At 47.4% G+C, this 27,538-nt stretch overlaps 1 protein-coding gene across 1 annotated transcript in view; it reads right to left on the reverse strand.

The window, feature by feature from the left end:
- LOC123767096 (kinesin-like protein KIF14) overlaps positions 1-27,538 on the reverse strand; it is a 474,367-nt gene that overhangs the window by 338,013 nt on the left and 108,816 nt on the right. Inside the window, 2 exon segments of the mRNA XM_045756600.2 lie at positions 9,911-10,018; positions 16,080-16,271. Of these exon segments, the coding sequence (XP_045612556.2) occupies positions 9,911-10,018; positions 16,080-16,271 (300 nt within the window).

A 27,538-nucleotide genomic window follows, 5' to 3' on the forward strand; every position in this document is an offset into this window, starting at 1 on the left:
GAAGCGGGTCCGAGAGTCCCACATCTCTCATCACAGCTCTCATCCTGTAACTACACTTAGGTAATTACACTTAGGTAATTACACAAGACCCAGCCAGGTCCGAACCCGGGAGGGAACCAGATGGGACTTCCTCCAATTCACCAAGAACCTAAACCCGGTGAGCTGGGAAAGAACCAAATCCATGGCTAGCAAACAAGAGGGCCAGCTGGGAGCCCAAACCAGCCAGTCGTTGAGGTAGGCCAACACCCGAACACCTAACGGACCTAATGCAAACGGACCACAACGACCCGGGTCAGGCGTGTGCACATGCGAGGTGCCAGGTTCAACTCAAAAGGGAGACAACAAAAGCGGTAACCTTAACTGGCTCGCCCCACAACAAAACCGAGCCAGTCCCTGAACCCTGGATGAATCAGTAAGTGCCAATAAGCATCCCGGAGGTCCAGCGACACCATCGAAGAGCCCGGCGCCAACAAGAGTCGAACCTGGGACAGCGTAGTCATCCGAAAAGAGGGGCAATGAAGCCAGGGGTTAAGACAGGATAAATCCAGAATGAACCTCAGGTCCGCACAGTCCCGTTTCGGCACTGGGAACAGACGGGAAACCCATCTGAGGGACGTCATCGTTTTGACCACGCCTAGGTGCACCCACTCCAAGATGCAGTACTCGACAGAGCGCACGAGAAAAGGCCTGCCCCACCAGCCCCGAACCCTTCGAAGGAGGAGGGGCCACCCAATCCCACTTCAGGCCGAAGGAAACGACCCGAAACGCCCACAAATAGTGGGACTAGGCGTGAGCGAACAGTGCAAGCTTCCCCCCCCCCATTGCAGAATGAATGGGGCAACCTGCAAAAGGGCCAGCGCCCCTTACGAGACCCTGAACCTCGCACAGAGCGAACAACGCGCCGACCAGACGAAGGTGGGCCCGAAGGCGGAGCACCAGTTGCCTACCTCAACGAGAGGAACCACTAGCCCTGGCACGAGCCCTGGCATGACCCCTGGATGATACCTGGTTGATGGGGTTCTGGGAGTTCTTCTACTCCCCAAGCCCATCCCGAGGCCCGGCTTGACTTGTGAGAGTTTGATCTACTAGGCTGTTGCTTGGAGCGGCCCGCAGGGCCACATACCCACCACAGCCCGGTTGGTCCGGCACTCCTTGGAGGAATAAATCAAGTTTCCTCTTGAAAATGTCCACGGTTGTTCCGGCAATATTTCTTATGCTTGCTGGGAGGGTGTTGAACAACTGGGGACCTCTGATGTTTATACAGTGTTCTCCGATTGTGCCTATGGCACCCCTGCTCTTCACTGGTTCTATTCTGCATTTTCTTCCATATCGTTCACTCCAGTACGTTGTTATTTTACTTTGTAGATTTGGTACTTGGCGCTCCAGTATCTTCCAGGTGTATATTATTTGATATCTCTCTCATCTTCTTTCTAGCGAGTACATTTCGAGGGCTTTGAGACGATCCTAATAATTTAGGTGCTTTATCGCGTCTATGCGTGCCGTATATGTTCTCTGCATTCCCTCTATTTCAGCAATCTCTCCTGCTCTGAAGGGGAAAGTGAGTACTGAGCAGTACTCGAGATGGGACAACACAAGTGACTTGAAGAGTACAACCATTGTGATAGGATCCCTGGATTTGAAAGTTCTCGTAATCCATCCTATAATTTTTCTGGCTGTCGCAATATTTGCTTGGTTATGCTCCTTAACCCTTAAAGTGTGCATCACGTCATATGACGTGTTGGAAGTTGTTCCAGTCAACTGTGCATCACGTCATATGACGTGTTGGAGTACTACGCAAGATTTAAACGGCCCGCGGATACACGGGGTTCACCACACCTTCATCAGGGCTCTTGTAAACAGACGCCATTTTTTTTTTTAAATCGTGGGCCAAACTCCAGGGTGTTATTGGCCTCAGTATTGAGTGAGCTACCAAGCCTGATGCACGCAGCATGAGCTAACAGCACTGATGTTCAGCTTGTGACCACAGCATCGCCTAAAAATGCCATAATATACTTGTTCATGCTATTATGTAGCGATGATATTATTACAGAAGACCCCTGACTGATAAAACTGACCAGGGTTCAGATAATAGCAGGATTGTGGTGATATTTAGCGCTGTGTGCCATGGAGGGAGGAATAATGCTGTGGGAGGGAGGGTTGTGGCGATGTCTTCTGACTGTGTGTGGCCACCTTTTATTGACTGCACTCACCATACCAGCTTAGTGGTTCGCTATGGTGAACACAAATGTAGATACTTATATATAACGTGTGTGTAGAGGGTATAAACAGCAAGAAGAGAAGGTTGGGAGCCGCCATTTTGGTGGGGGCGGTGGCGTCGTCTGCACGACGGTGTTGTTTACTGGTTACCATGATGGTCTTTGGGCACCATACCAGTTTACTTATACAAGTATGGTGAATAAAACAGGTAGATATTTATATATAATGTGTGTATATAGCATAATAACACCACAAACAGTATTGTTGGAGGAGAAATATTAGTGCGTCTGGCCTTGAGGGCGGCAGCCATCAGCTGACTGTGTGAGGTCCTACGTCTTTGTGCCTTTACTCACCATACAAGCTTAGATGTACAGTTATGGTGAACAAAACATGTAAATACTTATATATAACGTTTGTGTATAAAAGCAAAAACAGTATGGTGGGTGGAGAATGGTGGCAAGTCAGGTGAGGTGAGGGAGGGAGGGAGTGGCAGCCAGTACTCACCTAGTTGTGCTTGCAGGGGTTGAGCTCTGGCTCTTTGGTCCCGCCTCTCAACCGTCAATCAACAGGTAATTAATTACCTAAGTGTAATTACCTAAGTGTAGTTACAGGATGAGAGCTACGCTCGTGGTGTCCCGTCTTCCCAGCACTCTGTCATATAACGCTTTGAAACTACTGACGGTCTTGGCCTCCACCACCTTCTCACTTAACTTGTTCCAACCGTCTACCACTCTATTTGCGAAGGTGAATTTTCTTATATTTCTTCGGCATCTGTGTTTAGCTAGTTTAAATCTATGACCTCTTGTTCTTGAAGTTCCAGGTCTCAGGAAGTCTTCCCTGTCGATTTTATCAATTCCTGTTACTATTTTGTATGTAGTGATCATATCACCTCTTTTTCTTCTGTCTTCTAGTTTTGGCATATTTAATGCTTCTAACCTCTCCTCGTAGCTCTTGCCCTTCAGTTCTGGGAGCCACTTAGTAGCATGTCTTTGCACCTTTTCCAGTTTGTTGTTGTGCTTCGTAAGATATTTGATTAAGATAGGTGTATAGGTTCCTAAGCCTATTGGGCTCTATCATATCTACACTTGAAACTGTGTATGGAGTCATCCTCCACCACATCGCTTCCTAATGCATTCCATTTGTCAACCACTCTGACACTAAATAAATTCTTTCTAATATCTCTGTGGCTCATTTGGGCACTCAGTTTCCACCTGTGTCCCCTAGTGCGTGTGCCCCTTGTGTTAAACAGCCTGTCTTTATCAACCCTGTCAATTCCCTTGAGAATCTTGAATGTGGTGATCATGTCCCCCCTAACTCTTCTGTCTTCCAACGAAGTGAGGTTTACTTCCCGTAGTGACGGGCTGCCTCTGGCTGCCACTGCCACTCAGCATACCAACTTAGTGGCTCGTTATGGTGAACACGAATGTAGTTACTTATATATAGCGTCTGTATATAGTGAATAAAAGCAAAAACAGTATTATGGGAGGAGAATGTGGGTGAGTCAGGTGACTTGAAGGAGGGAGGGAGGAAGTAGCAACCAGTGACAGGCTGCCACTGGCACTGCCACTCAGCATGCCAACTTAGTGGTTCGTTATGGTGAACACGAATGTAGATACTTATATATAACGTCTGTATATAGTGAATAAAAGCAAAAACAGTATTGTGGGAGGAGAATGTGGGTGAGTCTCATGACTTAAGGGAGGGCGGGAGTGGCTGGCTGGTACACGGCGGTCACTCCTCGTTACTTTTTGACTCATAATAGCTACTTAGTGGTTCGTTATGGTGAACAAAACATGCAGATACTTATACATAACCTGTGCTTATAGTGTAATAACCAACAAAGTACTTGTTCACTGATTGATGAACATAATTGAATCAACAATATGCACACCATATTTTTTAGTACAGTGATGATTCACTCATTTTATTACATAAATATATCAAACTACAGACTATTGAATAATATTACAGCAAAAAAACTATGAAAAATCAATCAGAGACATTGAAATAATTAAGTAATTATCTCTTTGTGGCAACTCTGGCCTGACAGCTGGCGATCAAGAGACCGCCTGGGACGCACGCTCAGTCAGCACCTGTTTTTTGCCAGACTTCCCCGCCCTATAGCGGGCAATATATGTCACTTACGATTTTTTTATTATTTTTCCCGTGATCAGTGAACACAAATTAACAGGTTAGGAAGAATTTTTTTTTTTTTTCAAAATTACATGCACCTGTGGGGAAGAAAGGATATTATATCCCTAGCATGTTAAGGGTTAAACGTTAGGTCGTCAGACATTATTATTCCCAAATCCTTTACATGCTGTTTTCCTACTATGGGTACATTTGATTGTGTTTTGTACTCTGTATTATTTTTAAGGTCCTCATTTTTACCTGGAATTTATCACTGTTAAACATCATGTTATTTACTGATGCCCAGTCGAAAACTTTATTAACATCAGCTTGAAGTTTTTCAATGTCTTGAGCCGAGATAATTTTCATACTGATTTTTGTGATTGGTGAGCGAACAGTGAGGGGGCCTCCCTCCGGGAGGCCCCCTCCTATGGGAACCCCAGAGTTCGAGTGTGGATCGGGCTTTTGGAGTTTATATGCATTTAGTGCTGTAGAGAATTCTATTGCGAACACAATGATACCAAATTTAATCTCGTAGGACGAGAATTAAGGTGACAAAGTTGAAGAGAGTATACACTTTTCAGAATTTACACGCGCTCCCATGACACCCTGGGACCCAAATCGCACAGTTGAGGGGTGGCGCGGGGGGTACGCCAAAGTGTTAATAGTTTTCATAAACTGTATTGCAGTACTCAACATACAGCAGAACTACTTAATCAACACAGTGCTATCAGCATAATACACTACAGTACATATTTACTGTACAGCATTCACAACTCCACGAACCTTCAAGATGGACATAACTCCAACAATACGATAAATAACAAATGTAATGCAGTATTTTTAGTAGAGTAGTAATATATAGGTACAGTATGTAATATGATAATGCATTTTTATTGTGTACAAGAAAAAAGAAAAACACTGATGCAAACGGCTCCTGAAGGTCACCTCTTGCAACGAATCCAACGCTCCAACACACTGGGGTTGGTCCCATATAGCACGTTGAATCGAGGTTGTACTGTAACAGCAAAAGGAGTATGTTGGGAGGAGGCATTTTAGTGAGGGAGGTGGTGTTGTCTGCATGACTTGGCACGCTGTGTAGAGTGGCCACTATGCTGTTTGAGCATCATACCAGCTTAGTTGTACAGTTATGGTGAACAAAACATGCAGATACTTATATATAACATCTGTAAATAGTGATTAAAAGCAAAAACCAGTATGGTGGGAGGAGGAATATGTTGGCGAGTGAGGTATTGAGGGAGGGAAGGTGGCGGTGTTTGCTGGCTGGGTGAGGCAGCCCCCTCGTTGGTGTTTTGACTCACCATACCAATTTAGTGGGTCAGTATGATGAACAAAACGTGCAGATACTTATATATAACCTGTGTATATAGTGTAATATCAGCAAAACTATTTGTTTATTGTTTTTATGAACACAATAATTGAATCACTAATATGCACATCATACTTTTGAGTATAGCAATGATTCACCCCCTTTTATTATATAAATATATCACCCTACACACTATTGAATAATATTACTGAAAAAAAAAAAAAATCAACCAGAAACATTGAAATAATTAGGTAATATCTTAGTGGCAACTCCCGCCCGACAGCTCGGGTGGAGCCTGCGATGCTTGCTGTGTCAACGCCTACATTTTGCCACACTTCCTCAGTCTATTGCTGCCAAAATATGTTGCCTACAATTTTCTTTTATTTTTCCCGTGATCAGGTAACACAAATGAACATTTTTAGAAAATGAAAAAAAATTAAAATTTTTTCTTGCGCATGGAAGTGTTAAAGCCTTCAAGGCACCTTAGCAGCTTAACCCTTGTGTTGCTAAGGGCTAATAGACTTTGTCACCCACAAGCGCATAAAAAAAAAAATCTTGTGTGTTAATTTGTGTTCCCTGACCACGAGAAAAAAAAATTAATTGTACTTACCAATGACGTAATTGAGCCGACAATATAGGCGATGACGTCACAACCTGCATGTTCGCTCATGCAAGGTGCATCTCAGAGGCGTCACGCGCGGTCTTCAAGCAGCCATAGTTGCCATGAACTTATTTTCGCTGCATTATTTACAGTGTCTAGGCATATTTTATCACTAATATTATTCACTAATTGTGTTGCATATAATGTTACATCATGGTTTATGGCAATAAATGTTGCATACATCGAGTATACACATGCGCACACAAATGTTTTACATTACACCAATATAATATGCATTCACATTGTTCATTAATATATTTACACACATGCACTCACTATTTATAGGTTTTTGCACTATTATTGCACATTTATAAGTCTTGGAGAGAGTGGTAGGCATTGAAGCACACATGCTTAACACCATGTTTGCACCAGTTTACGTTTCTGATCTCTCCTTTTTTGTTGTTTTACAAACTAAGCAATCAAGTTGGCCTATTGCATGCTTTCTAGCTAGTGGCAAATGTTTTAGTCTGTGTGCTTGAAAGGCCTCCATGTGAGCGAGCCTGGGTGTAGCAGCATGCTGCAACACTGGGTTCATGATGGGTCTATGTATACCAGGAACATCTTTGCCAAACTTTGCTAATAACTGTGTCCCAAGTGCAAAACCAAACGAACAGAAACTTGGTTTATGTCCAGTTTTCACCAGATACATATTATAGCTGTTCAGCATGCTTATGTCAACAAGATGGAAAAACACTTTTTTCTTGTCCACTTCAATGTTTTCTGCACACACACGACAGTGCCCACCATCAGGTCAGATTTATCAACCAAACGCATGTTGATAGTATAGTCAAGAACACAATCTGGCTTATATACTGGTTCTTGCATTACTCAGTTCACCTTGCCACTGTTCACTATTGTACCATCATGAACGCTTGTCAGCCTGCTCACTTCTCTCTTGTCTTTCCACCTAACAGAGTATTTGATCACATTTTCTTAGCTGGCAGTCACCAACTTCAAGTTTATTGTCAAACACTGGCATTTCCCTTCTTTCTGGCTTTACTGTGCCAACCTTATCTTGAGATGTTGAGATGATTTCGGGGCTTTAGTGTCCCGGTCCTCGACCAGGCCTCCACCCCCAGGAAGCAGCCCGTGACAGCTGACTAACACCCAGGTACCTATTTTACTGCTAGGTAACAGGGGCATAGGGTGAAAGAAACTCTGCCCATTGTTTCTCGCCAGCGCCCGGGATCGAACCCAGGAGCACAGGATCACAAGTCCAGCGTGCTGTCCGCTCAGCCGACCGGCTCCCTAATCCGGTTCTATTTTCAATCAAGAACCTAGCTAGCAAGGGACTTGTATAATAGTTATCCATGTATAAAATGCGGCCCTTGTTCATCCATGGTGCCATCAGTGACTTCACCACACTACCTGAGAAACCATGTTGGTCGTTACTGGGAATGTCTTAAATTGCTAGCAGAATACAGAATCATGTATAACAGGTATCCTGTTTCACAGTCACAAAGAACAAAGAATTTCAATCCAAATCTGTTTTGTTTGGAGGGAATATATTGCATGAAGGCAACACGTCCTTTGAATAGCACAAGGGATTTGTCAATCACCAGCTTCTGTACTGGTACGTAAAAATCTCTGAACTTTCCAATCACTGCATTCATATAGTGCCAGACTCACCAAAGTCTATCATCCTCTGTCCGGTCCTCATTACTTGCAAAATGAAGACACCTGAGGAGTATCTGAAACCTGTCTCGAGATATATATTTCCCGAAGAAAGGTATTGGAATAGTCTAGTCTTTGCTCCAATAATCTGTGATAGCGTGTTTGACACGATGCTTCATCAACATACATACAGTATTGCTAAAAATACATACATTTCACCTACAGTGGTGTTTTTCCAACGCTGCAATCGTGAATACTCTTATTTCTTTTTCCAATGAGATGAGTTGCATGAAGGTTCGTTTGGTGTACAATATATTCCATGAGCGGCTCATAGAATGCTGTAAAATAATCCAATTCACACATGTCCTCTCCATTATCAAGGAAAAGCTCTGTAATCCCAACGTCTTTATTGTCAAAGGCAAGAATTAGAGTAATAAAATCGTCACCATCACTCTACACAAGTATACCTGGTGTCCTGCGAGAGACAACAGGGGCACAACGGCGAAGGAGTGATGCACACTGTGGACCAGGAGCTGAAGCCCGTCTATGCAAAGTTTGGCCGCTACATGAACGTAGGGTGAAAGCACATGAACATGCGGGTCTTGGTTCCTCATGTGGTGCCATGCGGTGGAGCTTGGCTGGGCGAGACACTGCTGACGTGACAAATCCTCGCCCGGTAACACCACTGGTACTAGCAACAGATGTGGTAACACTATGCTTTGATTTCACTTCCCATTTTCACTGTCTGTGCTACTATCATCGGTCAATTGTGTGTAGTCCTTATCATTGTCAGTCATTAAAATCACTTTCCTTACCATCAGAAAATAATTCACTGGTTATTTGCTCTTGGGCAAGTAATTGCGTGGTGCATGCCCGGGAGGCGTTCGGCCGTGCGTTCGCCATAGTGACCGCTACGTAACTGGGGCCTCCCACGCGTTGGTAGCGTGAGCTGGATTTTTTTACAAAATGGCGGCTGATTACTATAGCCCCTGGGCAGTGTATGAGGGCCCCTTCTACCCCGCTGGCCATTCAAATCTTGCATGGTACTCTATCACGTCATATGACATGATGCTCAATTTACAGCAAGTTACTCAACACATGACGTGTTGCACAGTTTAAGGGTTAGTGGTTAAGAGACGAGTTCCATTTCTTGTCTAAATATTTATTTTAAATGGATAGTGGCAGCTCTACACTCTTCTCTTTATCTCCTACTAATCCTTTCATTTCATCCTTAAAACTATCTTACAATCTATTTTTTTCATTCCTAATTCGTCCTCAAACTTTACCTTTCCACTAAATATATTTCCTCCTCTCCTCCTTCCTCTTTCCTTCCTTCCTTCCTCCCTCCCTCCCTCCTCTTCCTTCCATTCATTTAATTCATTTGTTCTATTTATTCCAATCCCTCCCCTTTCCCCTTCGTAACAATGTTACATTGTGTCTCGTGAACAGGGTGCGAAGTTTGCACTTTGACACAATGAGGCAAAGGTCAGTCCAGCAGTCGGGACCACATATGGCCTTAGTAACTCACGTCCTATCTGTCTATCTTGCTGGTGATGACATAATCAGATGCCAATGCCTAGAACGTGGATGCATCTATGATATCTTCTTGTGGATGAGAAGGTGAAACAGAGAAACCATCAATAGGTATAATTAGCAAGATTCATTAATTTGTTTCCATTCAGCAAGATTCATTAATTTGTTTCCAAGTAAATTGTAGTTAGCCAAATCACCACCACCACCACTTCTCACTTGCATAGGGTGGTGACTGGTAAGACAAACTTTGTCTGTTTCTTTCTTAATAAATAAAATAAATGACATCAGTCATACTATATTTCTTACATTAAATAAGACATTTTAACCTTACAAAACCCCAATATAAGCGCACACATTTCAGCAGTCATTAGCAACATCAAAAATTTGTAATAAATATTGTTAATTAACAGAAGCTAATTACATACCTGTATCTGGGTAAGCTTTATGGTGAACACAGCATGAGATCGTGAGGATTTTTCATTCACTCCAGTTGCAGCTATGGAGCGCTCTTTATTTCCCAACAATAGCCATGTCTGATAAGAGTTTAAGGGAAACTTTAGAACACTGTATATTTAAAAAGGAAGTCCGAATTTTTCCATCAATAAAATATAAAAAATCTTGATACAGCATCATTAAAAAATTAAATCCGTTTTTAGATGTTAGAAAACCAGCGTTGAATGGGATGAAACGCCATTTTCTGGGCGAGTCCCAGAGGCTCCCTGGAGCTATCCATGGCGGATATGGATACCCTAACTATTGCATCAGTCGATGTGGGTGGAGTTCTATGCCTACCGGAGGACCACTAGCCTGAAACTTGCCCCCTTACAGAAGCATGAGGACCAATGGCCCAAAGAATGCACATGTGATTTGGAGCATTCTATATCTGCCATCAACTGGGACAGGCACCCAGAAAGGGAAGCGCCACACAACAAACCCCTATTCTGGTTAACAACGAAAATCGTCAAACGAGTAGACAGAACTCCCCAAAAGAAAAACGAGCAAACAAGCATGACGTCACACGAGCCGCATCGCATGTCTGTGCAGCTCCCTCCTCCCTGTGAGGGGGAGCCCCAGACCCCCTCGCACTGGCGATCCCCACCCCAGTTTTGAGGCTGGATATAAAAAACTGCGAAAAACCGCCGACCCGAGGGAGAGGAGGGTTGCCGGGAAGCCTCCGGGACTTGCCCAGATAGTGGCATTTCATTACATTCAATGCTGGTTTTCTAGGGGAAGCCCCTATGGCTTCCCGGAGCTACTTCACCTAAGATAACAAAAGAAAAAGGGGACTTACCCGGGAGGCGGTCGGTGCTCCACTCCTCAACTCTAAGTCGAGACATCGGCAGCATCTCCCAACCCAAAGCAGCACAGGCCCGACTGGGCCCAGGAACATTCACGAGGTAGCGTGGAGCCAGGACCCTGTTCGACCACCATAAACCCTGTGCCCGAATATCAGCCCAAGACATATTGCCAAAGACGGCAGCAAGACCAGCAAACTTACGAACGTCATGGGCACGGAGATAGATTGCAGGACCTCATACTGCCGCCGAGAGGAAGCCCGCAGGTGGGAAACCAGCAAGGAAGCCACCTGATCACCATTGAGGTGGAGATAAACACGAGTCAAAATCACCAAACGCGAAGACTCGCAGAGAAGAGCGAACCAGTCTCGTACCAGACCGGGCCGATCTCCTGAAAGAGACGGAGCTGCGGAAAACCTCCGGGTTCGGACACCGGGCAAGCAGCACCTGAAACCAAGGCTGGGGCAGCCACCATGGGGCCAAGAGGTCCACTCGCCCCTGGTAAGTCTTCAAGCATGCCAGGACCTGGAGCAACAGCTGAACCAGGGGAAAGAGGTACAGGAACCCTCACCTCAACCAGTCCTGCTGAAAGGCGTCGATCCCGACAGCCTCGCAGTCGGGGAAGGGCGCCACACATACCGGAAGACGCCTCGACCACGTTGACGCGAAGAGGTCCACTTCCAGGCGCCCGAACGTCTGGCAGAGTCAGCTGGATGAGTTGGCATCAACTGTCCATTCTGTGGACAGGGGAATGAACCAGGACAGGCCGTTCCGCCAGGACGTTGGACACCCCCCCCCCCTGGGCGTGAACTGCCAGGAGAGCCAAACCCCGAGAACTCAGCAGACGAGTCACCCGAAGCGACTAACCCCAAAGAGCCAAGGACCGCATCGAATCCTCCTCGGTTCAGGCAATGAACCACCTGGGAGCAGTCCGAATGGAACCGGATCATCGATCTGCGAGCAACCCGAACAGTCCGAAGTGCAAACCACATCGCTGCGAACTCCCGCACCGTGTTGTGGGCCCGACGGAAGGACGGTCCCCACCGTCCCTGGCCGGCCTGGTGAACACTGGTCACAAAGTCCTAGCCGAGAGACGACGTGTCCGTGAACACATCGAGCGAAGGCTCGGGAAGGCGCCAAGGCACAGAACCCCCCAAAAAACAAAGAGGAAGCCGGCGACACGGCAGCCTACACAAGGCCCCCGGGGGACGAACCCAGCGATCGCGAGAGAGGCGGAAGGGACGTCCCCGAAGGAACCAGAACAGCCAATGAAGCCAAACCCGACCCAGTGGGTAGAACATCACAAAGTTCAGGCTCCCGCACAGACCCTCGAGCAACCGCTGGGTGACCCGGCAGCCCCCCAGAAACAAGCACAGGCAAGACCGCAGGCAAAGGAGAGACGCCGGAGGAAGAGACAAGGAAGAGGTCCGAACATGGGAGGGAACCAGATGGGACTTTCTCCAGTTCACCAGGAACCCGAACCCGGCGAGCTGGGAAAACACCAAGTCCCTGGCAAGCAGACATGCGGACCGACTGGGAGCCCAAATCAGCCAGTCGTCGAGGTAAGCCAACACCCAAACACCTAACAGATGCAGACGGGCCACCACAACCCAGGTAAGGTGTGTGAACAGGCGAGGTGCCAGATTCAACCCGAAAGAGAGAGACAACGAAAGCGGTAACCCTGACGTCCCACAACAAAATCAAGCCAATCCCTGAACCCCAGATGAATAGGGACATGCCAATACGCGTCCTTGAGGTCCAGGGACACCATCCAAGCATCCGGCTCCAACAAAAGCTGGACCTGGGACAGAGTGGTCATCTGAAACGAGGGGCAAGAAACCCAAGGGTTCAGATGGGACAAGTCCAGAATGAGCCACTGGTTCGCACAGCCTCGTTTCGGAACTGGGAACAGGCGAAAAACCTACCCGAGAGACGTCATCGTTTCGACCACGCCCAAGCGCACCCACTCCAAGATGACCCGACAGAGTGCAGGAGAAGAAGCCTGCCCCGTCAGCCCCAAACCCCCCAAAGGAGGAGTCACCCAACACCACCGTAGGCCGAGAGAAACGACCCAAAAAGCCCACAAATCGTGAGACCAACTGTGAAAGGGCCGCTGCCCCTTACGAGAACCCGACCTGCCCGCAGAGCGAACACCGTGCCGACCAGGCACAGGTGGGACCGCAGGTGGGACTGCAGGCTGCACCGGCACCGAACCCTGACTCCTATGGCAGACCCCGACAAACGGAACCGCGAGCCCTGGCATGACCCCGCTGGGAAAGAACCCCCCGGTTCCCCCGGAGCACCAACAATTCAGACATAGGGCGGCAAGTGGAAGAAGCTGCCTGAATATAACGCTCAACCGCAGAGGCCTCAAAAAGCAGAAGACAAAATGGAGAAGACAACCTAAGAACCAGGGCCCAAGCGGATTCCAAGGAGGAAGCGAGAACCGCCTGTCGACACTCAAAACGCACAGTGAAAAACCGCAGCAACGCCTCTCGCAGGATCGGCGCAAACAGCTTCAAACGAGCAGACGATGCACGAGCAGCCGAGACTAAGGCATCAGACTCAGGAATGGCTTCAAGCGCCTCTACATTCTCTGCAAGCCAATCCAACGAACAGCTCCATGAGGGAAAAGAAACGCAGGACCGAAGCTAAAAAAAGCTGTGTCCTCAGCCACAAGCACAGCCAACAGGGAAAGAACCTGCACATGAAGCTGAACCGCACTAACATCCCGCAAAAAGACAGGAGCGAAAAGGCACTCATGAAGATGCTCAAAATCGCCCCCCAGGTAGACCTGGACCACCGTCAACGTTTCGCAATCACTCGAACGTGCGGGTCCGAGAGAAAGAGTCCCAAGCATCCAACGAAAACAAGGGGCAATCTGCAAGCCAGGATGACCTCGGAACCTCATAATGCACCCAGTAAGGACATGACGATCCAAACCTGAATGAAGAAGGATCCATTATGGAGGCGTACTCCGGGTCACGCAGCAGGTAAGCCGAAATGGCCGACCGTACCTCAGGCGGCGAGATGCGGGAAGCCGAAAAACCTCCAGGAAAGATGGAACTGAAGAATCCACAGGGACACTGAACCGAACCCGGGAAGGAGCAGAAGCCCAAGTTCAAATTGTACGCAGAGGGGAGAAAAAGAAAACCCTCACTCCTTGTAACAGTAAGCCCTGCTCAGAAGGACGGAAAATCGAGGCGGGGTCCAATGGAGCCCAAGGCCCTCGAGTCAGCTCCTCCCCAACCCCGGGAACCTCCATTCCAGGCCCCGGGGCCGAGTCGTCCTCCAAAGGCCCCAAGGCCGAGTCGTCCTCCAAAGGCCCCGGGGCCGAGTCGTCCTCCAAAGGCCCCGGGGCCGAGTCTTCCTCCAAAGGCCCCGGGGCCGAGTCGTCCTCCAAAGGCCCCGGGGGCCGAGTCGTCCTCCAAAGACCCGGCCTCTCAAGAAAAAGCCGAGGCAGCCGAAAGAGCCGGAAGGGAAGGGGCCCACTGGTCAGACCCTTCGGCAGGAGGAACAGACTCAAATGCCTCCGCAGCCACCCCGGACGGGGCAACCCCCGAAACTGCCCGAGTCTCAGAAACCTTTAAACTCTGCCCCGACCCCGAAGCCCTCAGATGTTTTGGGGCCAGAAGCAGTGGGGGAGGGGGGGAGGGGGGACCGAATGAACCACCGAAGGGGAAGAACAAGGGGCGCGGACAGAATCAAAGCCGAAGCGACCAACACCCCCAAGTCCAAGTCCCTAAAGGCAAAGCGGGGCAACCTCAGGGCATCCGGGGGAAGCGACAACCCGAGCCCGTTGCAATATCCTAAACCTACCCTGCAACGTGTGTGCTGCCTGCACCCGAAGAAAATCATCATCAGTCTGGGTGAATTGAGTCACGAATAAGCAACATAGCTCAGCAGGACTCAGGGTCAAATGTGTCACCAACCCAACAGGCAGCATGACGGAGGCAAAAACAATGAGTGTCGCCCTGAGACAAGGGGACAGAGCAATCATCAAACTCGCAAAAAGCTGAGATGGGACGCAAGGGTCACCTCCATCGGATTCCGAGAGCCCCCGCGAGATTTTCCAGGAGCCCCTAGACTGGGTCTGCTAAGGGATTATCCCAGGCAGGGCACTGCTAACCAGCGCCCCAAACTACCAAGCAAACAGCTAAAAGCTGAACCCACGGGACGTGTCCACTCACGAGGACGAAGTAGGGGGTGCCACCACACAAAACGACCCTAATATAAGGAGAGAGTGGGAGAACACAAGGCAGACCCCACCACCAAGTCAAACACAAAGAAAAGAAAAACCAGGCAGTTGGACAACGTACCCAGAGGGAACAGAGCCAGCTGCTGTTACAGGTGAAAACTAGCTACGCAGTACTCCGCTGCCCCACCAGTGCAATAACTACCACTTACCCCGAGGCAAACAAGGGAGGAAAACCCCCCAAACACTCAGGGCGGCCAAACGCCAAGCAGCGAAAGGCCAACAGAGATAGACCCAAGGCGACTTGTGGAAGAGAACCCCAAGCCCTAAGGGTGGTACTTACAGGGCACTCAGGGAAGGAGTCCCTAAGCACATGCAGCCCGGGTACTTGAGAATATTACTCCCAGCTCACACGACCATCCATACGAGCAGCACTGAAAACAATGAATATCACTAAGAGAAGACTGGAGCTGGAGTCACACGACCATGCACAATCCCATCAGCTGAGGAACTGGGGTGGGGATCGCCGGCGCGAGGGTCTGAGGCTACCCCTTCCCCCTCCCGGGAAGGGAGGAGCTGCGCAGACATGCGGCTCTCGTGACGTCATGCTTGTTTCCTCGTTTTTCTTTTGGGGAGTTCTGCTCATCCATTTGACGATTTTCGTTGTTAACCAGAATAGGGGTTTGTTTTGTGGCACTTACCTTTCTGGGTGCCTGTCCCAGTCGATGGCAGATATAGAATGTTTCAAATCACATGTGCATTCTTTAGGGCCATTGCTCCTCGTGCCTCTGTGAGGGGGGCCAGGTTCTGGCTCGTGGTCCCCAGTAGGCCTACAACTCCACCCACGTCGACTGATGCAAAATAGTTAGGGTATCCATATCAGTCATGGACAGCTCTGGGAAGCCTGTAGGGGCTCCCCCAGAAAAAATGCAAAAAGTTTTTACCATATTTTTTCACTTTACTATTTGATGAAAACAAAAATATTGACTAAAAAACACGTCATTTTAATCTGAAACACCAATACTTCAATGTTCTATACAGTAATTCATTTCTCTGATGACCAATCATCAGAAAGAATGATATATAATTCAAGGTACAACTTACCTGAAAGTGATCATAAGTTGACACCAAATGACGTGCAACCCCTTCTACGTATGGACCATCGTTTGGGTGTTCCCGAACCCGCAGAGCCTCACGGCACTCTGTTCCACTTCCTCCACTGGCCAATAAATCATATATGCGCTCATTGTATATTTCAATGTAACTAATTTCCACCTCAACACGACACTGTGGTAACTGAAACAAAAGGATATTTCATTAATTAATCTGCTAAGCCATTTTTCACATTAAAATACAGAACCTTGGTATTAAACTTGTATATATAAGGTATATTTAATGGTATTAAACCATTAAAACCTTGGTATTCACACTGCTCCCAATTCGCACTTTTCGGTATTCAGATGCTGCGTTCAAGATTGGTATTCGTCCATTTGCTCGGCACTCAGATGTAAACATGCATCCCTGAAGTGTCAGCTTAGCCAAAGCCGTCATTCAGTGCACAACCCACCTACACTTTTCTCCTGGATATTTTTTTTTATTTTTAATATTCATAGTGTAAATAAGTGACCATGTCACTTAGGAAAGTTTGTGATATGGGCCAAGCAAAAGAAGAAAAATGGCTAGAACCATGATAGTTGATGACAGCCACTGTCATCAACTAAGATTCACCAAAAGTGTAAACAGTTGTACAGTATTATATTTTGCTTACCCATTGTTTCCAGTGAGAAATGGTTGAAGGATGATAAAATGGTGTCAGGGGAGGCAGGTTACATCATTGGTGAGGGTTGGAGTCTGGGGGCAAGTGGTGTCAGTAGTTGGGGGTTTAGTGTCAGGAGGCAGGTGGAAGTTATTCTCATTGGGGGTTGTCAGAGAAAACCTGGTGGAGGAAGTTGTCAGGGAAGGCAGGTGGTGTCATGGGAGGCAGGCAGTGTCAGGGGAGGCAGGAGGTGTCAGGGGAGGCAGGAGGTGTCAGGGGAGGCAGGTGGTGTCATGTGGTGGCAGGGGAGGCAGGAGGTGTCAGGGGAAGCAGGTGGTGTCATGTGGTGGCAGGGGAGGCAGGTGGTGTCAGGGGAGGCAGGTGGTGGCAGGGAAGGCAGGTGGTGGGCAGGGGAGGCAGATGGTATCAGGGGAAGCAGGTGGTGTCAGGGGAGGCAGTGGAGTCAGAAGAGGCAGGTGGTGTCAGGGGGAGGCAGGTGGTGGCAGGTAGTGTCAGGGGAGGCAGGTGGTGGCAGGTAGTGTCAGGGGAGGCAGGTGGTGGCAGGTAGTGTCAGGGGAGGCAGGTGGTGGCAGATGTTGTCAGGGGTGTGAGGAGGGGGTCAGTGGGTGAGCTCTGGTTATTAGTTATCAGCTAGTTGGTAACACGTGGCTGGTGCCTCCATGCTTCCACATCGATAGTTCACTCACTCACTGCTTTTCACCACATTAGCTGAGAAAATGTTACCATTATAGTTGTTTGTAACACATTGCTCTATCATATTCCATAGTCAAATTGAAGAATTTATAATAAATGGTGGTGTCAGTGGTGAGGGGAATGTATTAGGTGGGGGTGGAAAGGCGTCAGGGAACGGGAGGATGTGAGTGGAGACCTGTCTACCCACCAGTTATGGCGTCTGCTGACTCCCCACCACGTGCCTGCCTCGAACCTTTATTCAGTTTATGCTTTTCGCAAAATTAGGAGAGAAAATTTTACCATTTCAGTGGCTTATAACACATCGCTATATCATACTCCTTAGTCAAAATGAAGAAAACACAATAAATGGGTGTGTCAGTGGTGAGGGAGTTTTTTTTTTTTTTTTTTGTCGGGCGTGTTAAATGAGATGCCTCCAACTCTGGCCTTCTCCCAGCTGCTGCCTCAATACACCCCATGGACGGTGTCAGTGGTGGTGGGGAAAGACGGGGGGGGGGATGGTGTCAGTGGTAGGGGAGGGGGGGGCAATGTCAGTGGGGGGGGGGGGGAGGGGGGGCGGTGTCAGTGGGGGGGGCAGTGTCAGTGGGGGGGGGGGGGCGGTGTCAGTGGGGGGGAGGGGGGGGGGGGGCAGTGTCAGTGGGGGGGGGGGGGGCGGTGTCAGTGGGGGGGGGGGCGGTGTCAGTGGGGGGGGGGGGCGGTGTCAGTGGGGGGGGGGGCGGTGTCAGTGGGGGGGGGGCGGTGTCAGTGGGGGGGGGGGCGTGTCAGTGGGGGGGGGGGGGGGCGTGTCAGTGGGGGGGGGGACGGTGTCAGAGAAATGACTGATGATGAAGAGCTGGCAGATTATTATCGACACCTAAAGGGCATGAAAGATATTATAATGAAGCAGCGTACAACAAAGAAACAAACTAAGATTCAAAAGTTTTTGGTACGGTTTCAGGAGACCGTAGACTACTGGTCCAATGCGAGACTCCAGAGAAGGGACACAGCGAGACTCTGAAAATGCCAACAGGCTGGGCAAACCAGGAAAACAGGAACCCAAACCTGGCAACAGGAGGGCCAAAAGCCACAAACAACACACACAACAGTGTGTAGGAGAAAACGAGAAAAAGGCCAGAAGAACAGCCCCAGCACCAGCGGCCAAGGACAAGAGTGAAGCAGGAAGATGAGGAATGAAGAAGGCATGCAGAAAATCGGGAACGAAAGGGACACGACCAACCCACAGTGCTGCAGACCATGACCCAACAAGTTATGCCAACAACATAGTCGCAGGCCCTGTCCCAACAAACCAACTGAAGAAGGTGCAAAGGTTTACCGCCAGACTATTACCCGAACCGAGGGGTACGAGCAACGAAAACAGACTAATGAACACAAGTTATCTTGAGGTTATCTTGAGATGATTTCGGGGCTTTTAGTGTCCCCTGCGGCCCGGTCCTCGACCAGGCCTCCACCCCCAGGAAGCAGCCCGTGACAGCTGACTAACACCCAGGTACCTATTTTACTGCTAGGTAACAGGGGCATAGGGTGAAAGAAACTCTGCCCATTGTTTCTCGCCGGCGCCTGGGATCGAACCCAGGACCACAGGAGTGGTCCTGGGGACCACTCACGCACCATGTTAAGTGCACACGCACCATGCGACACAGGCGGAAGGAGCACCCAAAGGAGCCAAAGAAATGCAAGAAAGAAACATTCCAGTGGCAGAGTAGTAAACAAATGGAATACATGAGGAAGGGAAGTGGTGGAGGCTGGCCCCACACATAGCCGCTAGTGAAGACATGACAGAGCCCAATATATGTCGGGGAAGCGACAAGGAAGAGGCAGGACGAAAGAGCCAAAGCTCAACCCCAGGAAACACAACCAGGGGCAGACAACTAGGTGAGGACAGAGAAACCAATGTACATGGAAGGGCCAAGCCAGGCACTCCACGATGGGAAAGGAATGAGGAATCCCAGATAAGACCATGAAAAATGCCACAATCAATCCTCAACAAGCATCCCCAGGCACAAAACTTTACCAAAATGTCACCCCACAACATCCTGACTCAGTAACAAGTACCATATGTTAATGTAGTACATGTTACTAATGCACATGTGAATGAGGCAGAGATGTGGTGGAGGCTTACACCAGATAGTTTCAAATGTAGATATGATCCCAGCAGAGCCCAGCAGGCCCAGGAACCTGCACACCAGGCGATTGACGGCCGAGAGGCAGGACCAAAGAGCCAGAGCTCAATCCCCGCAAGCACAACCAGGTGAGTATATGACCTGCACCTCAACCATCGCACCTCGTAACATGGATGAGGTGGGGTCCCTAGATCGACTCGAGCATGGGTTGGACATGCATACGAGTGGGACTGGATGGGTAGAAATAGTAGGTGCCACGTATGGGCCAACAGGCCCTCGGCAGTCACCGGTGTGCTGACAGGGATTTATTATATTCGTATCCAAAAACCACGAACCAGCGTTTGGCCGAATGAGACGCGAGACCGCAGAAACTCACCTGCCGAACGTAGGCACTAACGTGTTGCGACACAATGTGGCCGAGAAGATCCCAGGAGCACTGCCAGGGAAAGAAAGCCAGAGCTGCACATGCAGGAGAGCAGGGTAGAGGCAAAAGAGGAGCCCCACACCCATGACACAGGGAAAACCCCGGCGTCAACCCCATAGCTGCAATCCAGAACACCCTAGTAGCTACGGGCACGGACTGAAGAATGGAGAAGAGCAAGAGGCAAAGCACCCGAGAGAAAAGGACACAAAGCATCAGCACTGGTGCACACCACCCAGACCAAAACAAACTCCCACAGGCACATGCACAGGACACCATGCCCGAACCGCACAACCGGCTCGGCGGGAAGGTGCCAACTAGGATTACTTTACAAGAAAAGTAGCCAAACAGTTCATGACCCGAGTGAACCACTAAGTAGAAGAACAGCCCAGCTCATGGGGAATAGGGGCCAAAAAAGGAGTAAGCAGCGACATACATAGCCGGCTTATGAAATGAATACAAAGAACCCAATCGGGAACCCAATTGGGCTACAAGTAGCCTAATCTGGCATCCCGAACTAGGAGTATGTAAACAAAACGAGCAGTGCCGAGACAGAGCACGGAGAGAAGAGACAGCAACAAAAGAATGAGACAGGACCGAAAACCAAGAATAAGCACAGAAGAGTGCCAACAAGCCCTAGAAAGTACCGGAGAGAAGCCACACCGAAAGACGACAGACATTCCAATAATACAGGAAGTAGCAAAAAACCTTCCTGAACACACAGAAGCAAGCGCAAGTCACAAAGGCACAAAGGCACAGTCGCACCCGACACCAAAAGTCATGCAGAACCCCAAGAAGAGGGGAACATGATGAAGAAGTCCCGTCCCAAGAAAAAGGGGGGGATAACGGAGATGAGCACCCACCGACAGGATGGAATCTACTGACTCAAGGGACAAGGAACTGAGCCCGGGAAAGGGCCGACGCCCAACAACTCGTACGGAGAGGGGGGAAGAGGAAAACCCCACTCCGCGTAACCGCAAGTCCCGCCCAGAGGGGTAGAAAAACCCCGGCAGGGTCCAATGGGGCCCTAGACCCCCCAAACCAGCCCTGGGGCCAAGACAAGACCCAAAGCCCCGGCCTCACAGGAAAAAATTGTGGCAACCGCGAAAATATTAAGGAAGGGAGCCCACTGGCAGACTCATACAACACGGCTGGAGGAACAGGCTCAAATGCCCCCGTCTCAAAACCAACGAAGCCCCGCCCCGACCCGACCCTGAACCCACAGATGGTAAGGATCCGGATGCAGGGAGGAAGGGGGACACCAGACTAGACCAAAACAGGGAAAAGACAAGGGGGTGTGGAAGGAACCGAAGCAACCAACACCCCCCCCAAGCCCCAACACCAACCAAACCGGGGCAGCCTCAGGGCTTCCGGGGAGCAAACAACCGAGAGCGTTGCCACCATCGAAGCTCAACATGCAACGCCCGTGCTGCCCGCACTCGCATAGTCAGCATAAGACTGGGTAACCGAGTCACAAACAAGCAACAAAACTTGCAGGACTCTGGGCCTAAGGTGTCACCGACCCCACAGGCAGCAGACGGAGAGTGTCAACCGGAGACTAGGGGACAGAGCAACCCTCAAATTCGCTGGAAGCAAGGGGGGACTCCGGGGTCACATCCATCGGACCTGTGCGCCGCCAGGGGTTTTCCAGGGTCCTGAGCGTTTACTCTAATATGACTCTCCTTCAGGTAATCCCAAGCAGGGTACTGCTAACCGGCAACCAAGTCTACCATACATCCTTTAAGACCTGAACCCCCGGGACATGTACACTCACAGGGACCTAGCAGGGGGAACCACTGGAAGAAGGAAGAACACTCAGTACACAGGGGACACAAGGGGGGGGGGAAAGAAAGCCCAACAACCCCCATCAGGCAGACAAACAAGAAAGTAAACCCCACAAGAGGAAAGCGTATCCAGGTGGAAAAGAGCCCACTGCCATGATTGGTGAAAACAAACTGCGCAGTACCCTGTGCCCCACCAGTGCAAACTGCCCCTTACCCTAAGGCGAACAAGGGAGACAGAACACCCGAGCACAAAAAGGGAGGCTGAAAACCAAACACTAAATGGCCTAGTAGGGGGCATAACCGAAGGAACTTGTGGAAGGTGGCAGCAAGCCTCAAGGGCAGTACTCACAGGGCACCTAGGGAAGGAAACCCTAGGCACATGCAGTCCGAGTACTGGAGAATCACTCCCGGCTCATGAACCACCTAGAAGACAGTCACCACACTCTAGGTACAGTGCTGAAACAACCACCGAAGCCGGAGCACACGACCTCAGCCTCTAGCATCAGCCAAAGAACTGATGATGGATATCCAGTGCAGTAGGTCTGAGGCTCCCCTTCCCCCTCCCGGGTGGGGGGAGCTGCGCAGACAGCGGCACGGCGACGTGTGACGTCATGATCGTTTGCTCATTACTTTTAGGGGAGTTCTATCCACTTGTTCAGCTTGTGGTAGCAATTTTCACCAGAATAAGGGTTTGTTTTGGGACCCTTACCTTTCTGGGTGCCTGACCCGGTCAATGGCAGATACAGAATGCTTCCAACCACATGGGGGGTTTCTATAGGCCATTGCTCCCCTTGCCTCTCTGAGGAGGCCAGGTTGTGGCTCATGGTCCCTGGTAGACCCATAGAACTCCATATACATGACTGATGCCAAAGTCTGACATTAGCATATCAGCCTGGATAAGCTCTGGGGAGCCGAAGGGGCTTCCCCAGAAATAGGCGAGATAACAGGAATGTGCTAAGGGAAGTGAAAAAATTGGATGAGAAAAAGTTGCCCTAGTGTTTCCAGGGCAGACAAGAACATTCAAGATGGCCACCGGTAAGAGGAAAAACAAAACAGAGCTTGATTTTGGGGGATTCAATGAAGAAAGCATTGATATAAGCAGTCTACACAACAAGTTGGCAAAATTAGATACTATAGTGAGCTCTCGTGTAGAAATAATCAGTAAATTGAATGAAAGTAATGACCATTTGTGTAGCAAAGTTTAGTGTCTTGAGGGTTTAGTGAAAGACTTGTGCAAGGACAAGAATCAATTTATAAACCACATTGCAAAGCCATAGAAGAGAAAAATAAACTCTTAAAAATAGCTTTGGAAGAATTTAAAGCAAATTTAAACATAAATGACTATGATAGGTCTGGTAAGGAAATTCAACAGGAGAAACAGCTTTGTCAGCACAGATGGAGGAAGTTACACAGGGAATAGAACAGTGCAGGAAGGATACGCAACTCACCTATGCAAAAGTGGCCAAGGAGAAGGGAAAAATTGGAGAAGCAGTAAAGGAGGCCAAACACTGCAGCAACCAGGATAAAACAAACATTAGGCTGGAAGTGAGAAAGGAATTGGCATCTAACGGGAAGTTGGTGCAAAACACAGTTGATCGGAGTAAGTCCCCTAATAATTTTTGGTTGCAAAGAAAAGGAGATAACATCTAGGTCAGAAAGAGCTGTAGAAGAAGCAGAAGTAATAAATAAAATTGTTGGCCTCGTGGAAGGTCTTACTACCATAGAGAATGTGTGCGACTACAGGAGAATAGGCAGGCAAGTAAAAGGGAAAGATCGACCCCTGAGGATCACCCTAAACGGTGCCAAACAGATGGAAGAAGCAATAAGGAGTGCAAGAAAACTACTAAGTGATGAGGATGGGAAGGTGTGGTTGTTAAAACGAGATCTTTCAAGAGAAGACAGAGAAGCTGAAACTAAACCTCATAGAGACAAAACATCTAAATGAAAGCAGAAACGAAGAAGAAATCAATTTTTTTTTTCTACAAAGTGATAGAGGTAGGCAGGCCAGTAAAATGATACAAAAAGGCAAACCAACAAAACTGCTAGAGAGAGGGGTAGTGAAGAATAAGGAGAGGGGAAACATGTTCCTGAAAATAGTATACACCAATTTAGATGGAGTGAGATCGAAGATACTGGAGTTAAGTGATGTAATACAGCTGCAGACACCAGACATTGTTACACTCACAGAGACAAAACTTGAAGATGTTATTTTAAATGAAGTCATATTCCCAAGGGGCTACTCAATTTGGAGAAGGGACAGAAAAATTAGGAAAGGTAGTGGCATTGCTGTGCTGGTGAAAGAACACCTAAAGGTGAACAAAGTAATGATTGCCAATCCACGAGAAGTTGACGTTATAGCACTAGAAATCTGCCATGAAGATGATAAACTAATGATCATAAATGCATATAGTCCACCGCCAAGCAACACATGGACAAAGGAGGATCTAGATAGTAAATGAGAGGTTCATATAACAATAATGAGAGAGATTATAGCAAGAGCGGATAAAGATAGATCAAGACTTGAGAGTCAGCGACGTCAACTTGAAATCCATAGACTGGGAAGCATATGAAGCTAGAACAGAGAATTTTTGAATCTGTAGATTTGTAGACCGCATCCTGGAAACATTCTTGTATCAACATGTTAAACAAGCTATGAGGATGAAGGAAGGGGGACGTTCCCTCCATGCTAGATTTGATATTTACCAGGAAGGAGGAAGAGATATTTGACATTCAGTACCTTCCTCCCTTGGGTAAAAGCGACCATGTCTTTTTGGGAATAAAGTATGCAATGTATTATAATCTGGAAGAAAATAGGGAGGTTGAAGCAGTTGAAAAACCTGACTTCAGGAGAACATTATGGCGACCTTACAATTTTTTTTAGCGAGTATAATTGGACAGACGTGTTGCTAGTCAAGGAAGTATATGAGATGTATGTCAAGTTTTGTGAAATATATGATAAAGGCACAAAAATTTTTATACCAAAGCAGATATGCAGGACTAGGAAACAGGATTGGTTCAACAGAAATTGCGAGAGGGCCAGACACCAAAAAACAAAAATGTAATCAATGTAGGAAGAGGCCAAACCCCCAAACATACCAGCGATACAAAGATGCGAGAAACAACTAAACAGCAGTGAGGAGACAGGCAGAAAGAAATTTTGAAAAAGGGATTGCAGACAAATGTAAAACAGAACCAGGTCAATTCTATAAATTCATAAACAACAAATTGCAGGTAAAGGATAATATTCAGAGGTTGAAAATGGGAAATAGATTCACGGAAAATGAAAAGGAAATGTGTGAAACATTAAGCGAAAAGTTCCAAAGTGTTTTTACAAAATGAAATTTTCAGGGAACCAGACACAATAAGAATTCCAGAGAACAACAGAGCACAGAGGTGTCTAGAGACAAAGTGAAAAAATGCTCAAGGAGCTAAGTAAGAACAAAGCAGTTGGTCCAGATGGAGTTTCACCATGGGTTCCGAGAGAATGTGCACCAGAGTTCAGCATTCCACTTCAACTGATCTTTCAGGCATCCCTGTGTACAGGAGTTGTAGCTGATGTGTGGAAAAAGGCTAACATAGTTCCAATCTACAAAAGTGGAAGCAGGGAAGACCCCCTCAATTATAGACCTGTATCATTGACAAGTGTAATAATCAAAATATTGGAAAAATAATTAAAACTGGGTAGAACACCTGGAGATAAACGATAAAATATCAGACAGATAGTATGGTTTTCGATCTGGAAGATCCTGTGTAACAAACTTGCTCAGTTTTTATGATCGAGCCACAGAGATATTACAGGAGAGAGATGGTTGGATTGACTGCATCTATCCGGACCTAAAAAAGGCTTTTGACAGAATTCCACATAAGAGGTTGTTCTGGAAACTGGAGCATATTGGAGGGGTGACAGGTAAGCTTCTAACATGGATGAAAAATTTCCTAACCGACAGAAAAATAAGGGCCGTAATCAGAGGCAATGTATCTGACTGGAGAAATGTCACGAGTGGAGTATCACAGGGTTCAGTTCTTGCACCAGTAATGTTCATTGTCTACATAAACGATCTACCAGTTGGAATACAGAATTATATGAACATGTTTACTGATGATGCTAAGATAATCAGGAAGTTAAGAAACCTAGATGATTGTCATGCCATTCAAGAAGGCCTAGACAAAATAAGTATATGAAGCAACACTTGGCAAATGGAATTTAACACTTTCGAGCTTTAGATTAGAGATAACTCGTCGCCGTTTTTTCTTATGATTCCGCATAACAGCCTACTTTTCTCGTCCATCGAAAAAATATTTCTATAAATTCCATTTTTTAACCGAAATGGATGGGGATACTTTTGTTTTGTAGAGAATTTATTTGCAAATTTTTTGGTACCAGAATGAATATTATATCACATAAACTTCTATGAGTAAAAAAAAAATACACAAAGTATGTTTGGGGGTGTGGCGAGCGTGTGGCTCTGGGTGTGGCGGGCGTGTGGCAGTGGGTTCCCTTTAGCCGTTGATATATATTTAACACGTGGGAAATATTTGTATGTGTTATGTATATGTCTGTGTAGGGAATTTTACTGCGATCACTGTCATACAAATTATAAAATGTTTCAACAAGTATAAACATGACAAACATCAAACGAACGAAAACAATGCGTTCGTTTCTGCCGCGAACGCATACTAAGCGACGTGGTTCTATATTTGGCGCTTCTCTTACACATGCTTTGGACAAATGTTATACAGTTCATCTTATAGAAAATTTTATTGCGAACACATTGGTATAAAAAAGAAATACGTACATAGAAAAGTAGGGTCAGGAAACGTATAAACTTTCCAAGCATGATTTCCCCCCCTGTGTTTTCGCCAGTGCGCTCGCGGCTAACTACTCTCCACTTCACACACTCTTGCGGGTGGGCAATTACCTATATTAAACATTCATATGCATATGTCCGTGTAGAGAATTTTATTGCGATTCCAATGATACCAAACTTAGCGATGTAGGACAACTGTAGGCTTCGCAACCATTAAGAGAGTGGAAACATTTTGTTGCTGTTTGGCGCTCTCGGCGAGTGATCTGCATAGTTTTTTATTTGGTGTTGATACTCCTTATGCATTTTATAGGTATGCTCTTATAGACAATTTCATTGCGAACACAGTGATACCAAATTTAAATACGTGCACCTTCAATTATTGTCAGGACAGTCAAAAGAGTGTACACTTTTCGGTCTTACCGCATAGGCGCGCGAAGTGCCGAAAGCATCTGGGGTATTGTTTTTTTTTGAGCGCCGAGAGCGCGAAAGTGTTAATGTGAATAAATGCCATGTTATGGAATGTGGAATTGGAGAACATAGACCCCACACAACCTATAAATTATGTGAGAAATCTTTAAAGAATTCTGACAAAGAAAGGGATCTAGGGGTGGTTCTAGATAGAAAACTGGCACCCGAGGACCACATTAAGAACATTGTGCGAGGAGTCTATGCTACACTTTCTAACTTCAGAATTGCTTTTAAACACATGAATGGAGAAATACTAAAGAAATTGTTCACGACTTTTGTTAGACCAAAGCTGGAATATTCAGCGATTGTATGGTGCCCATATCTTAAGAAGCACACCAACAAACTGGAAAAGGTGCAATGACATGCCACTAAGTGGCTCCCAGAACTGAAGGACAAGAGCTACGAGGAGAGGTTAGAGGCATTAAATATGCCAAACTAGAAGATAGAAGAAAAAAGAGAGAGGTGATATGATCACTAAAATCGATAGGAAAGAAT

The sequence above is a fragment of the Procambarus clarkii genome, chromosome 53 (genome assembly GCF_040958095.1).
Source record: "Procambarus clarkii isolate CNS0578487 chromosome 53, FALCON_Pclarkii_2.0, whole genome shotgun sequence".
Taxonomy (NCBI): Eukaryota; Metazoa; Arthropoda; class Malacostraca; order Decapoda; family Cambaridae; genus Procambarus; species Procambarus clarkii.